General features: G+C 53.1%; 1 protein-coding gene across 1 annotated transcript in view; it reads left to right on the top strand.

The window, feature by feature from the left end:
* The window catches only part of LOC119155805 (transmembrane protein 121), a 41,686-nt gene extending 28,276 nt beyond the window's left edge, over positions 1–13,410 (top strand). Inside the window, exon 2 of the mRNA XM_037404841.1 lies at positions 6,552–13,410. Coding sequence (XP_037260738.1) covers positions 7,189–8,127 — 939 coding nt within the window. The 5' untranslated portion in view covers positions 6,552–7,188 and the 3' untranslated portion in view covers positions 8,128–13,410. The remainder of the gene's footprint in view (positions 1–6,551) is intronic.
* The last annotated feature ends 2,035 nt before the right edge of the window (positions 13,411–15,445 follow it).

Raw genomic sequence — 15,445 nt, 5'->3', positions numbered from 1 at the left:
GGGTGCTGGGAGCAGTGCTCTCAAGAAAATTCATGCCTCCCTGCCAGCACCCAGGAGAGTGAGAACAAGGATGAGCCAGACCAGGGAGCTTTTCCATCCTCCATCCACATGGATTTCCAACAGGCAGTAGGGGAAAGTGTCTGCACGAGGATTCTGCACCGGCTCTGTAGTTTCCTTTCCCCTAATACTGACAATGTGAGGTTATTTGAGGGGCTGGCAGTGATTCACACACAAAAGTACAGCCTCAAGCTACTGAAATTGGATCCAAGTTTTATGCTTCTGGCCTGGTGTTTGCATTTATGCCTATTTGTAGCACAGAGAAAATCAAAGCTCTGGGCTTTGCTTGCGGGTGAAACTTGGTGACCAGTTGGGTTAGGCCTATCTGTCCAGGAAGGTACCAGCAGAGGCCAAAGGCGGTGGTGTATCGCTGTATTTTAGTTGTGACTTGTGCGAATGCAAGTTGCAGGTGTGCTGTCAGCCCTGTGGTGCCTGGGGGAGGAGGGCTCCTGTGCAGCTACTGCTTTGTCACCTGCATGATGCGTTTTGCCCCAGCACAAAGATGGTGCAGCTCCATCAGCCAAAAGCAGAAGGGTTTCCCAGGCAGGGGACAAGTCCTGCTTGGGGAGCTGGCACTGTCACAGGTGGCCTGGCTAGGGGACCAGTGAGGATGCTGAGCACACACTGTGAGGTGGGCTGGGAGCATGCTGGAGGGAACACTTAAAATCCAATAGCATCTTGAAAAAGTGGAGAAATAATCTGAAAACCAGAAAAAAATCCACCAGTGTTGTTGGGTCAAATTCCTTGGGAAGGGGCAAGTCATGACACCACTGTGAGAGCCAGTGGTGGGCACAACGTCTGCAGGAGCACTGGGGCAGGAGGGCGGCTTGGGAGGGCAGGGGCACGCGTAAGGCTCTGATGGACTTCGGCAGAGGAGGAGCGAGTCCCTATGGGAGGACTCCCGAGGTAGCAGAATGAGGAAAAGCCCCAGAACCGGTGGGGAAAGCTCTGCTGAAGGGTGAGCAAAGAGCGCAGGGAGCAGAGGACGGGGACACCTCTGCGACTGGGACCTGCATGCCATGGGCACTGAGCTCCATGTGCATCGCCCCACCATGGCAAACGCACACACAACCAGATGTTTGCCAAACGTGCCCAGTTTTGTGTGCCCAAACTGACAAATCACGGGGGATTTTGATGCTTTTAAATCTGGGGTTTGGTCCAGATCAGAACGAAATCTTGAAAATCTACCTGACTTGGAAACACCTAGCAATTCCTTTACAGAAACAATGCATTTAGCTAGGAGAATGGTAAATTGTTTTGGTAGTGTCAAGACATAGTAGTATAATTTAATGTTTTATGTACAAGTCAAAATGAGTCATTTACCTTCTCTAAACACTATGTTTAAACACCCAAGATATCTGAAAAGCCTTTTTAAATTTTTTGACACGTCTGTCAAATATCATCAAACTCAGCATGTTTGTGAACAGGGAGATGTTCCCAGCAGCTCCAGCTGCCTGTGTTGGTGGGAGAGCCCTGGCCAGGACAGCCACGGGGGACAGGACTGCCAACACAAAAGGCCATCCATCGTCACAGGGCTCTGCTTTGGGCAAGCAGCAGTTCCCCACCCTGTCACAAAATGATGTGATTGAGAGGGTGGTTTTATTTTTTTCCTACTCAGGCAACAGGTCTGATACTTTCTGACTGGGTTTCAGGTGAAATAACCCCCCCCGAGGGAAGTGATGGGGGGTTGCAGCATGAGAGACCAGTGGATGCACTCACCGCCAAAAGCTGGAGCTGGTTCCACCTGACAGCCCGGCTGCACTGTTTATTTTGGGCAGGTTCTGGGAGCGGTTTGCAGCTCTTTCCCTGTTTGTCGGATGTGCCTACAGTAAATTATCTGTAATCATTAGCAAGTGGGCTGTTTCCTCTTTCAGACACGATTAGTGGGCAGGGTCCGGAAAAAACTTCCTCAATCTCATTTCCTTCACAGGATGCGCTTGAGATGCCAGTACTGCCTTGGAGGAGGCAGGGCGCAGCCGCTGCCAAGCCAGCTTCCCTGCTCCACAGGGTACAAGCATCCCCCCCTCCATCAGTCCCCAGGGGCTGCCCTTGGGGGGCAGGTGAAATCCCAGCCTGCAGGTCAGTGAGGCTGAGTGAGGCACCCCCAGGCACCGATTTTTAGCAAGGCGAGGCAGGAAAATGCAATGGCATGGGGACGACATGATTTATAGTTTCTGACTCAGAGGAGAATTCGCTGTCCCTGTTAAACCCCATCCTTACGTGGTGCACGGAGCTTGCAAATAATTCAGTGAGTCACAAAAAGCGTAAAGCGATTAAGAGCCGCTTCCCAGCCCCGACCTCTGCCAAGAGCAGGTCACTTGGCTGTTACTTGGTTGCTCCCTGAAGCACAGCGGGCTGCTGATGGGGAATGCCCAGCTTTTGGTCCCCGCAGATGGTGGCCATGGCCATTGCCTCATCCTGCCCCACACTGGGGACAGTGCCATGACATGGGGCAGGGCAGGGCAGGCGCTGCCAGCCGGGGAAAGGGCTCTGTGGAGCAGCAGCTCTTCAGAGGGCTGAAGGACTAAGTGAAGGGGAGCTTCAGATTTACACTCAGGAAAGCTGGAATAAATCAAACCAATTAAAGTGCAAATGAAGCTTTAAGCAATGTGGCATCCTAACTACCTGGGAAGCACGTTGTGTATACTTTTGCCTTGCTCCCTCCCTCCTGTATTTATAGACAGAATTCAAATCACTTAAATAATTTAAACTAATTTGCCAGGTATGGCCAGGGTTTGGGAAGCGCCTGCTGGCATTAATGAAGCTGTGTTTTGACAGTGGCTCCACAAGCCTTCCAGGCTTTTCTGCAGCCACTTGCTCCCTAGACCTGGGAGATGGGGCTTGTCTGGCTGCGCAGGGATGCCTGCGGCTGCTTGCACTGGCACGGCTCTCAGTGATGCCGGGTGATGCTGGGCATGGGCAGTGCACGGAGGTGGGAGAGGATGCAGGAAGGCACCGGTGATGGCTGGCCACGGGTTGCAGATGCTGGTAATGGCAGAGCCAGTGGTAATTAATCACACTGCAATGAGTCACTGGCATCACAGTGGAAAGTACAGTTTATTTTTCTTCCCAACTGCCTAGGCTGGTGGTCAAGCAAGACTGTGACCACACATCCCTGGGTAACCACAGGTCCTTTATGACAGTCAGCAGGGCTGGGAAAGATGGGTAAAGGACCAAGAAATAATGTCGCCAGCCAGAGCAGATGCACCAGAGTAATAAGGGCAGGGGCTGGCTGCACCTCTGCTGCTCAGTCACCCTCCGTGCCAGAGGAAGCAGGGCAGAGATGGCAGTGCAAACCCTGCACTTCACCTGTGTTTGGACCCACCTGCAGGACCACCGAATCTCTCCAGGAAATCACAGCCTACCCCCCCCTGCCCCCCCCATTCCCACCACAGCCTCTCCTACCCTGCAGGGACACTGGGAAGGCTGGGCTGGGAAATGGGGTGTCCCCAAGGAAGCCGCGGAGATGGGGAGGGGGCACGCTGCTGCTGCCTATCCCCGTGCTGTGCCGCCAGCCTTCACTGGTGTGGCTGGACACTGCCCGTGGGCTGCATCTCGCCAGCTGATCACAAGCTGCAGTCAGTGTTAGCGAGTACATTTTCTCACTCAAGTGCAAGCAGCGGGGCTGTTTGCAGAGGGTAGTGGTAGAGGAGAATACACAGATATGAACTGAATTTTGTCCCAGTGAGGAGGCCCGTAGCTGCCAAGACTGAAGGAGCACTGCAATACCTGCTCGTGGGAGCCCTGGCACCAAGTGGCATGCAAAGGCTGCTAGTTCCCTTCCCGTAGGAAGCTGCCAGCCTGGCTTGCCAACATCTGTAACACTCCGAGCTTGTTGCGTACAGGTGAGCTGCCTTTTATTTACAAGAATTCCTGCAGGAAGTAAATTTTGTGAATGCTTGTCTAAATAAATATTTGCCTCAGTATGCTCTTGTGGCTATCTGACATGCTCATTTTCTTGTCTATCCAGCATGTTTCTCAAGTGGTTTCTGAATGTAATGTCAAATGCAGTCATTCAAAAATTATGAATCTGGATTTCCCAGAATAATGGTTATTTAAAAGCTACCTGGTTTTTTTAATAGTCCTCTGAGGAGAGTTTTACACGCCCCCTCCCTGGTAGGATGGTCACACATCACTCAAACAGGCAAGCTCTGCTCCATGGATAGGCAGAGACTTCCATATTTCCATATAGCACCAGGGCTGCAAGAGGTGGGGAAAAGATCAGCTGTTGCACAGCTGGAAAGTAAAAAGAAGAGCTTGTGCCACAGCAAGTGCTTGGAAACTACTTGCAAAGGCAAGAGAGTTGCTTGCTCTGGGTAATACAGGATTTAACCCAAGAGAAAGCAGGGCCTGAGCCCTGTGATTCAGCTCAGCCCCACGATCCCCTTCCTCCACTCTGAAAGGTCATCGTAACAAATGAACATATTTATCAAACCCATCCCGAGCTGCTGTGAATCACTCAGGAGCAGACAGGAGGGAACAATCCACTGTTCGAGCATATATTTTGCTGAAAACAATCTGCTCAGCACTGATGGTGAAAGACTTGTTTGCTGCTGTTATAAACACCAGGAATTAATATTGTCGGGTGCCCTGGGTATTCACCGAGAGGCAGGGCAGGGTTTTTTCTGTGCGCTTTCATGTAGGCGTGAGGATAGCTTGGGCTGGGAGCGTGTGCCTTCCCCGGCTTCCCAGGCCACATGTGTAACTCACAGGGGGCAGAGGGGCATGATTTACAAGCAAGCTGCTTCCTAACCTTAACGTGCTGTGATGCACCCACTGCCCTTTAAATAACTGCTGTCTTTTGGATGCATAAATACTTCAGGGGGAAGAAAAAAACCCCACCATTTCCTCCTGAAAGACCTAATTTATCTGGAATTATCCATCCTTGGCTATAAATCCCCTGTAAAACTTGGCATGAGTTTAAAAGCAGTTACAGCAACGACTGTATATTTTTATCTGAAACCTCGAGAAAGAACAAATTGAAGCCCTAAACAGCAGCTACAAGACGGCGCAGAGAGCTGCGCTGGTGAGAGTGGGGCTGTGGAGGGTGCCTTGCCTGGAAAGCATTGTTTCGGGGTACTCATGAACCCACCCCCAGCTTTTTGGTTTCTTTCTGAGCAATTCCAGCTTGAGAAGTTACTGTAACGCAGCAGTTTTCCCTGCTGTGCACAAGTCTGGCAGCACACTCAGCGTGGGAGTCCCAGCTGGGGCAGCAGTTCTTAAGTCCACTGCTAATGTTTGCTGAGCACCACATCCTCGCTTGCCTCATCCTTCAGGAACCAGGGCACAGGTACACACAGAGCTGGTGTCCACCTACTCTCACACACGTTGAGGCTGGTTCTAACTCCTCTGGCTTCCCACTTTTTCTTCTTTTTTCTTCTCCTCTCCCTGAAGCAGGAGAGGATCTAGCTTTTGTTTAAATGAGGCCACATAAACATAAGCAGCTGCAGTACACTTCCCCGTGCAAAGTAGGGCAGGTCTTTAATGGCTTACAATTCCTTGGGCTGGGCTTCTTCCCTTCAACCTCCGCCTCTGCCTCTCTCCCTAAAAGATGAAGAGCCCAGGTTTGTGTGTGTCCTCATTATGCCAGCCAGCGGGGAGCAGGAGCAGTGCCACCGAGTCCCTCTGACACCTCCTGGGGCTCTCCCTGGGTTGTGGCCCCCCTCCTGCAAGCAGGGATGCCCCCCGGCGCCAAGGGGTGGGCAGCCAAGCTACATGCGTGTGTGGGGTTCAGCTCAGCACCTTCACAGCCCTCCAAATCCAGGTCCAGGCTCAGCCCAGCCCCACTGGGCTGGGTAAGGAGCACTCTCAGACCCAGCAGCCTGGCTGCGTCACCTGGGAGGTGTCATCTCCAGGGCCGTCATTCCCACCAAGCAGTGCCAAAGGCTGGTGAAGCGCAGGTTGCGTGAGACAAGGCTCTGCGGCCAGACGCAACCGTGGTGGCCAGGCTCCATAGGATGCGAGGGGGTGATGGTCTGTGGCATCAAGCACTTTCCTCCCAGGCAGCTGCCATGCACGAAGGGCTAGCTGTCACACGGTGTGGGGTGGGCGTATCTGACTGTGATCGTTATTTATGTCTTCCACTCTGTGTAAGCAGTTTGATAGTACTCTTGAGTGCACTGGGACCTATCACTTCCCAGGAGTGCGGTCCCTGCATGGAAAAGATTAACAAGTGAATCATGCAAGCGCAGCATGGCGAGACAGAGCTGTGACCGTGAGCAGCTGAGGCAGTTCAGAAAGCTGCTGGGACCTCATGCCACCCTGGGGACAGCTTGGCTACCCCTTCCCCTGCTGTGTTCATCCTCAATAAAAAGTTATTCTGCATTAAGCGAGGTGCAGGGCATGGCAGTGGGGGCCCTGACAGTGGGACGGTACCTGGTGGGAGCCCAGTTCATGCCATGGTGTGGTGGGAGCTGAGGGGGGCTGTTGTCCTCGCTGTCCCCTGGCCAGCACGTGGAGGGACCCTAACGCTCCTTCTCTGCTATCTTTTCCAGGGATGGAGGGATGTGTGCGCAGCTGGGAGCAGCAGGAGCATGGCACAGCCCCACAGGGATAGATGTGAAGGTGGTTCCCTGTGAGGACACGGCGAGACCCTCCCAGACCCTGGAGGAGTGTGGGGTCTCACTGGGGCGAGGGGAGCTGCCCATCCTGCCCAGCCGGCCAGGTCTGCCTGCTGCCCAATCGCCTAGTGCATTCCCAGGGAGCTGTACCAGGATCTGGGGCTCAGAGCCTGGAGGTGCATTAGCGCTGTCAGATCGCTGGAGAGCCTGACAACAATGGGGGACCTGCCACAGGAGAGGGACATCCCTCCAGGAGGCCCCACACACCTGTGAGCCCTGGCTGCAGGTGGCAGAGGGTGTTCGGCCAGCCCTGGGGCTGGGGCCAGAGCTGTGGCACTTACGGAGCACAGCCAGCAAAGGGCCAGGAGCTGGGGTAGGGTCTGCAGGGGCAGCCTGGAGCCCCGGGAGAGCAGGGCTGCCTGCTGAGCCGCTGCTCCTCCAGGAACCTTCTCCTGGAGCTGGGGGACGGAGCAGCCCTTGGTTGCTGGGCTCACTGCAGATGTCCCCTTGTGCCCCGCTGGCAGGGCTGCTCCCCTAGTGCCAGCTTGGAGGGACAGCTGCTCATCTCACCATGGTGCTGCCGCCGCCTGACAAGCGTCACGTCTGTCTGACCACCATCGTCATCATGACCAGCATGGCCTTCATGGACGCCTACCTGGTGGAGCAGAACCAAGGCCCCCGCAAGATTGGCGTCTGCATCATTGTGCTGGTGGGGGACATCTGCTTCCTCATCGTGCTGCGCTACGTGGCAGTGTGGGTGGGGGCAGAGGTGAAGACGGCCAAGCGGGGCTATGCCATGATCCTGTGGTTCCTCTACATCTTCGTGCTGGAGATCAAACTGTATTTCATCTTTCAGAATTACAAAGCTGACAAGAAGAACCTGGAGACGGTGGCCAGGAAAGCCCTGACCCTGCTCCTTTCCATCTGTGTTCCGGGGCTCTACCTGGTGCTGGTGGCCTTGGACAGCATGGAGTACATACGGACCTTTCGGAAGAAAGAGGACTTGCGGGGACGCCTCTTCTGGGTGGCTCTTGACCTGCTGGATATCTTGGACATCCAGGCTAACCTGTGGGAGCCGCACAGGACCGGCCTGCCCATCTGGGCAGAGGGGCTCATGTTCTTCTACTGCTACATACTCCTCCTGATCCTGCCTTGCGTGTCCCTCAGTGAGATCAGCATGCAAGGGGAGCACATTGCCCCGCAAAAAATGATGCTCTACCCTGTCCTCAGCCTGGTCACCATTAACATCGTCACTATCTTCATCCGGGCCATCAACATGGTCTTGTTCCAGGACAGCAGGGTCTCCACCATCTTTATAGGCAAGAACATCATCGCCATCGCTACCAAGGCATGCACCTTCCTCGAGTACAAGCGGCAGGTGAAGGAGTTCCCCCAGAATGCCATCGCCCTGGAGCTCCAGCAGAACTCCCTCTCCCACAACCAGACCATCCACAGCACACAGGGCATCCCCCATGAGCCATCGCCCACCAGTGAGATCCTTGACACATGAGGGATGGCCTGCAGACGAGCCTTGGTTCAGACAGCCCCATGCCGAGTGGAGGAGGGATGCTGCTCTCTTGCTGCCACGGGGCGAGCGCAACGGACAAATCCCAGCAGTGAGGGCTCTTCTAGGCACAAAACACCAACCATGTTTTAATTGAGCTATGGAGTGTCCCCTAGACGTCTTCATCTCAGGTATAACCCTAGGAGTCCTCCAGACAAACCAAATGAACTTGCAAAGGACCTGAACCAGCTAACCCTCTCTCTCCCTCCTGCCACCATCTCCCCTCCTGAGCAAAGACCACTAAGGTTGCAATGTCCCTTTTTACTCCTCAAGCACCTCACCTTTACTCCAAGCCTGGAATGAAGGTTTTGTTACCGGAGACCTTTTTATGGAGTGGGGACAGGGGCATGGGTGTTTGGGCTGGGGGGGAGGGTGGGACGTTTGAACCAGTAAACCCTGTGATCGTAGATGTCTCTTATCTCCAATGGTTGTGTTTACAGTTTCCTATTTATAACGGCTCCCAGGGGCTCCCGGGCTGCCCCAGGGGGCCGGTGTCCTTGCGGTGGGTGCTGGGCAAGAGCAGCAAGCCCTGCGTTGGGGAGCAGGGCAGCGGGCCAGCGTGGCTCCCCAGCCCTGGGATGGGGGGGACTGCGCCTCCACCAGCACACTGTGCCGACTCTGCTGGGAGCAATATTTGACAAGCTAAAGCTAATCTAATGCTGGTGTTTTATGTATTTCATTCAATCCAAACAACTCAGCACAATATTTCTATTTTTAGAAGGGTCTATCTCCCCCCCACCGCCATTGTGAGCCTCCCTGCCTGCAGCAGCCGTGCAGCCTGCCTGCAGGCGCAGGCACCCAGGAGGGCTTAGTAATAAGGACAGCGACGATGCCTTTCACCCCAGCATCGAGCGTTTATAAAGAGGGCTGCTTTCCACAGCTACTATATTTTTAAAATTAAATATTTCCAAAAAAACCCCAAACCACAAAACCCCCAAAAGAGCTGGGAAGGACGTGCTGCCCCGGGCAGGCGGCTAGGTTCGGGTGGGGGGGGCACGGGTCTCTGCCATGCTGCTGTGACGGGGGCTCAGCTGGCCACGGGCAGCATGGCGAGAGGCGAGGGCCAGCCAGACAATAAAAGCCCCGTGAGAGCAATGGCTTCTGGTGGTCTCTTTTCTGCCAGTGTGTGGAGGGAGGGAGGGGGGCAACTCGGGGGGCAGCTCCTGTACAGTCCAAATCACTTGGGTCCTATATCTGTCTCCCCTGGACCCCCCAAGTGCCCTGCCGAGGTGCTGTGCCCTGCACTCAGCAAGCAGTGGGCACAGAAAGCAAATAAATAATTTTTCCAGATTAAATGTTGCCCCAGGGGCTGGGCACCTCTCAGCTGCCTGCACCTGGGGGGAGGCGCAAGGAGACAAGCAGAAAAGCTGTATCTCAAACACGCTGAAATGGGATATTTTTGCTTTTTCTAAACCAAACATTTCATTTTGAGGAGACGAATAAAATGCCTGATGCTGTTTACATTCTCTTCCACATTTTCTCTGGGCTCTGCTCACCAAATTTGACATAAATCCACAAATCATTGTAGTCTCTATCTTTTCGGCCCATCATGATCTGTCCAGACCGTTTTGCCCAGCCCTGGTCCAGCCTTCCAAATTTAGGACCAGGCAATCACAGCCCTGCTCAGCTGCTCTGTCACCCAAGGATGACTTTGAAGGGGGGAGTTCTCTACTGGGAATAAATCCGCTGAGAAATAAAATGACACCTTTGCCAGCAGAAGTGAGTTTGCAGTAGATTTAGCCAGCCGGAAAAGTTTCTTCCTCCTTTCCCTCAGAGAACATGAAAGGAAGAGGGCAAGTGATTTAAAAGGTATTAGCAGAAATTAATTAAATTGCTAAATTATTATGGAATACCTATGGAATTACATATTACATCTCTACCGGTGCCATTAAAATACATGCGATTAACATCAGTACAATTAACTCCCAAGTATCTAATATCATTCTGCCACTCTTTTAGGTAATTAATTTATGAGCTTTTGTTTTACAGCTCTTCCCTTGCACTGAGCGGAGGAAAACCTGCCGGTGCTGGAAGTGCGGTGCTGCTGGCTGCAGCGCGGTGCTGAGCGGCTGGGGCTGGCACCAGCTCAGGCAGCGCCCAGCATCGGGCTGCACCTGCAGCAGGTGTTTTATCCTGGGGATAAAATAAATTACCCAGGGGTTACTCTGACAGGTTGTTGTGTGTATTTTTGTTCTGTCTCAAGCCTGGTAGCTAGCTCTGCAGCCATGCCTTATATTGGAATGAATTAATATTGCCTTGAGCCTGGTCTGTTGCTAAGGTTGCTTGGGGGGATGTCTAGCTGTGCTCCCTGGGTGGAGCCGGGATGGGAAGGGAATAGTGCTTTATCCTCCTGGTGCCATAACCTCTGAGCAGGCTTAGGAGTCCCCACCACCTTTTCCCTGAGGTTGCAAGACACTGTTTTCCACTGCTGACAGAGAGTTGTCGTCTTGGTGGAGAGGGGTGTCCTTGGGGAAGGGCTGCCCTGAGCCCCTGCATTAGGAGCAGCAGTGGGAGGAGAGGTCCTGGAGGCGATGCTCACCTGGGATGCAGTGCACTGCATCATTCCTGTAAAGGCGCTTGAGCACACTGGTGCTGGAAGCCTGCTCTGTGGTGAAGGGAGGGAGGAGAGGCTTTTCTCACCTTCTGCTGTTCAACATCCCCTGGGGGCTCTGTGTGCATCATGTTTCTTACTCAGCAACACAACCCTTCCTTTTCAAAACCATCTTGGAAGCAAGTCCTACGAGCCAGCCCCTCCACAGCAGCTGCCAGAGGAAGGCTGGGAAGTGAGGGGAGAGGAGAGCTGGCTGGGAGGGGTGGTGTGGCTGGTGGCTGCGAGCAGAAAGGAGAGCCAGAGCAGCCAGCAAAGAGCTGGGAGACATGGAGACAGTGTCGCAATGGGAGCACTGCAACTGCTCCTTGCCCAGTGCTTGCTGAGGGCAATGCAATGCAAACTGCCACCGCCACAAAATCCAGCCCTGCCCGGCAGGTTCAAGAGCTCCAGGAGCCTTGGGACCGGCAGGAGGGATGGCACAGTGATGGTGGCCGTGCAGGGTGAGTGGCTCCCAGCCTGGCTGTTTGCTACGGGAAGGTGATATTTTGCTGCGGGCCATAAGAACTAAAGGAAACAATTAAAACTAAATAGGCTGGAACTGAGCAATTTTTCAGCTTTCCACTGAGAAGGTGTATTGGCAAAAGAGCTCCTTTGTGAAATGCTAAATCCTCCCGGCAAGCTGTAGACTCCCACCTGCTGAAGTGAAGGCAGCACAGCAATAATGCAGAAGGGGTGCAAATTCCCAGCCCTCCAGTGGAAAACCCACAGAGCAGCATCCCTTGCTGCCATTCAGAAACAGGCCACGGGCATGAGGGAGCTCCTGCCCTTGGCGGGGAGAGGCTGGTGGTGCTTTTGGGGGCCCAAGTGGTGCTTCCCTACCGGTTGCCGACCTGCTGGGCAGTGCTGAGGTGAATGTCTCCTTCCAAACCAAGAGACAGCTCCTGGAGGAGCCAGCTTCAGCCTGTAGCTTGTAGGAGATGCCAGGGTGATGGTACCTCTCGAGATGCAAAACCCCAAGCTTCTCTGAGCCTTCCTGTCAGGCTGGTCCTGAAGGGCAGCAGCTTGTTCCAGTCCTGTGCAGCCACAGGTAATCTGTGCTCACTCCCTGGGCAGTGGGGATGGGCTGGACAGAACCCATCTACCTCCTGAGCATTGCAGAACTGCAAAAGGAGCTGACAAGTAAGGGGAGCAAAGCATCATACTCGGGCAAATCCATCTGATGAAGAGGCAGCAACAGGCTGGTGCTGCTGCATGCCCAGCGCCGCCTGTGAGAAGAGCCTGGATCTAGCTCTTGTGTCCCCACAGCCTGGAGGTACCTGCAGGACCTCCACCCTTCTTGCTGCCTTGGGCTGAATCACCAGATATTTTATCCTCCTGGGGGCTCGCATCCCGCATGCAGCAGCACAACCACCTTGCTGCACTGACCCATGTATCCCACAGTCAAGGGCACTGGGAAGGCAAGTGGGGTGCGAGCTGTAGCTTTTCTTTCCCAGCTACAGCTGCTCTCATGTGTCCTGCTTGTCCTCTGATGATTTGATGTTGGCAGGTGAAAATATCTGATGCTGCACCCCACGTGTAAGGCTGGTATCAGGCACCACACCCTGCGGTCCTGCAGCCAGATTCTCTGCATGAGCATGGCACTGGTGTCTTTTCAGGGTCTGAAAGTGCTTGGGAGGATTGAGGAGAAGACAGACAATGCAGCACAAGAATGGCCCTGCAGCCAGGCTGGCTCTCGGCAGCGTGAGACTTTGCAAACCACACGCCAAGAGCAGGGTGCCTGGGGACAGGTTGCCCTCCCAGCCCAGCATCTGTTCCTTTTTCCTGAGGTTTAATTACTGCTCCCACCCGAGTACTTCCCAGTGAACAGGCTCCCTCACAGCCAGCCACAGACAAACACCCACTGCTGCTTTGGGGTGCCTGAGAGCATCACCTCCTAAAGGAACCCCGGGAAGGTGCAGGGGGCAGAAGCTGCCTGGGCTGCGGGGAAGCCAAGGCAGGGTGCAGGGAGGTGCTGTCCTGCAGGCAGGAGAGCAGTGGGATGCTTTGCCTCCTAACATGTACCGCTCCGATGTCCTCCTCAAGCACACCATGTGCTTGCGTGCACAGCCCTGCTGAGCAGCCACCAAGCCGTACGGCGGGGAGCGAGTGAGGCTGTCAGGTTGTATCTAACTGGGCAGGGTAAAAAGGTTCTCCATTCCCTCCTTGGCAAAACCCATAGCGCTGCCTGTGGGGTCCCATGCATTCTGGTGCCACCCAGTGTAGCCCCATGCACTGCCACCTTGGCACGTATGCAAAGACTTTCTTTATTTTCTTTTCTTTTGTTCAGTCTGGGTTAATTTGTTGAGCAGAGGGAGACTGAGCATTCATGCCAATAACTGTTTTCCTCCTGCCTGCCCCAGATTCACTGCACTTTTTAAGCTCAGGCCAAGGCTGCAATAAAAAACAAAGGACAGGTGTCCAGAGCACCATAACAGCAATTCCCGTCCTCCTAAATTCCTCCTGCCCAGGCTCTGTGGCAAAAGTTTGAGCTTCTCATTAATTTAATCCTGACTTTGAACACCCTGGATTTTTCAGCTGTGTCTGGTTTTTAGGTCTGGCATCCTTGAAGGGTAATATCCATTTAAGTTACTTGTTCGGGTTTGCTCATTTAATTTCACCTTAATAAAGATTTTATGTGTTTTTGACATGTTCAGTGTCTCAAATGTATTGACACGGCAGCCTGAAGAAGCATTATGACCATAATAGCTCAGGAAGCATTAAAAAGACCCCGGCAAGGTATATTGATTGCCCTCTTTCACAGTTGTTTGAAGACAAAGACCAGTCATAGGGAAGAGCAAGTACTGTATTTTGGTTTTATGTGAGCTTCCCTGATGTTACAGCATTTTATGTGTGCAAAAGGCATTTGCAAAAATATCTGTACAAGTCCTTCATTTGGGATGCTGTCAGGAGGGGGATTTTGAAGGAATAATGCTGCAGATAACAGAAAAGTCACCTCCAAGGAAAAAGCATCAAAGCATAAATAAATAAATAAGTGAAGAAGATGCCCAGATTCTCCCCACTGGTGTATCCCAGAGGAAAATCCCACGGCTGACCACAGCTCGCTGGGGACTTGCTGCAACACGTTGAGGGAAATGGTAGATCATCTTCCCAAACCTGTCCCTACAGCTGTGGGTTTCCCCATCGGCTCTTCCCAGCTAATGTACCCCTCAAGTCTGTGTGAAAATGCAAACGCATTACGGGCATGGTACACTAACTGCAACAGAGGTAAAAATTAGTAGAATGACCCATTGGCAGGGGTAGGAACATACTTGGGAGAGGAGCATAATTAGCACCTCGTGGCCAGTATTTGCTTACAAAGATACATCCCAGCAGGCCCTGGGCAGCCACCTGCCCTACTACTAATGGGAGGATCTTTTTTTAAAGGCAGTTTACTAATTGCAACCAGTTTCCTCCAACCCAAGCAAACGTGACTTCTGTTCAAAGGAGCCATGCACCAAGGAGGAAAACCAGCTGCAGTAAAACAGCAGCATCTCTAACTGTATGGCCATGCATGATTTTGCCAGGTGATGCTGGCATGGGCTCTGCCCTCTGCACCAGCCCAGTGTGTGGGTGCAGGAGCCAGCGTTGGGCTCCTGCTTGGCTTTTGGGTAGGGAAAAGGGAAGGAGTGTGTCCCAAGAAGTAGGTCACAACAAGACACATGCAATGAGAGGACTGGTGCAGAGAGAGGTCCAAGGAAGGACTTTCCTTCCCCACCCTTACAGCACAATGTGGCAGAAGAGATATTGCTATGACACCAAGTCAACATTTCAGGCCATAAGGCCAGCAGACGTGAGGTCTGCAGGGTGCAGTAGCCACAAACCCTTTTCCTTTACATTGCCATAGCTGAGTGATTACCCTTGCCTTGATGTCCATGGCTCCCTGACTTCTTCAAATCTGCCGTGAAATAATAACCCGTTGCTCGCAGGAGCTCACGGAGCTGAGGATGCTGAGAAGCAGAGCACGGTGCCTTGAGCATGCCAGGCACATCCTCCCCCACCCTGGGTGGGCCACACCGGCAGGCATCTAATAACCCAGTGTCTCAGCTCCCAGGGCTTTACACATAAAGCCTGCTCTGCCCAGCAGAATAAATACCTCGAGCAGAAAAAGGCACTGTTTCCCTTTATTTGCACTAGTGCCAGGGAGAACTTAGTATTCAAAAAGTGTTTTCGGATGCTTCACTTCACAGCTGGTGAATGAACTCGGAGAACTCAATAAACCTCTTTGTAAGAAATTATCTCTCATTAATCTCTCCGGTGAGGCTGGCACCTGGAATAGTATAAATCTTTACCTGCACATAGTAGGAGACAGGGGAATGGGCCATAGGCAGAAAGCGTGTTATACTGGGAGAGTCCCAAATGCCAAATAAAGAATAAATCCTCATAAAATTTTCCTCCTCATCTCCTCCTGGGAAGAGGACATCAGCACTTGCAGGAGGTGGATCCTTGGTGGAAGGGCTTTTAGCAGGAGGAAAGGCAGCACAAGGGCCTTGAACAGTCTGCAGGTACTTTGGGGGGAACCTCCCCTCCCTTCCATCAGACATTTCAGGAAATGTCCAAAAGCTTTCCCTGGTGCTGCCTGCTCAGGAGCAAACACAAGGACTGCCAGCTTGCAGCTCCCTGCCTCATCCCGACTACCTGCTCTGGAGAGCACACGCTTTCTGCCTTGTCCTTAAC

The sequence above is a fragment of the Falco rusticolus genome, chromosome 11 (assembly GCF_015220075.1).
Source record: "Falco rusticolus isolate bFalRus1 chromosome 11, bFalRus1.pri, whole genome shotgun sequence".
In the NCBI taxonomy this organism is placed as follows: Eukaryota; Metazoa; Chordata; class Aves; order Falconiformes; family Falconidae; genus Falco; species Falco rusticolus.
The sequence above is the reverse complement of the archived record's forward strand: the minus strand, read 5'-3'. Positions and strand labels throughout refer to the sequence as shown.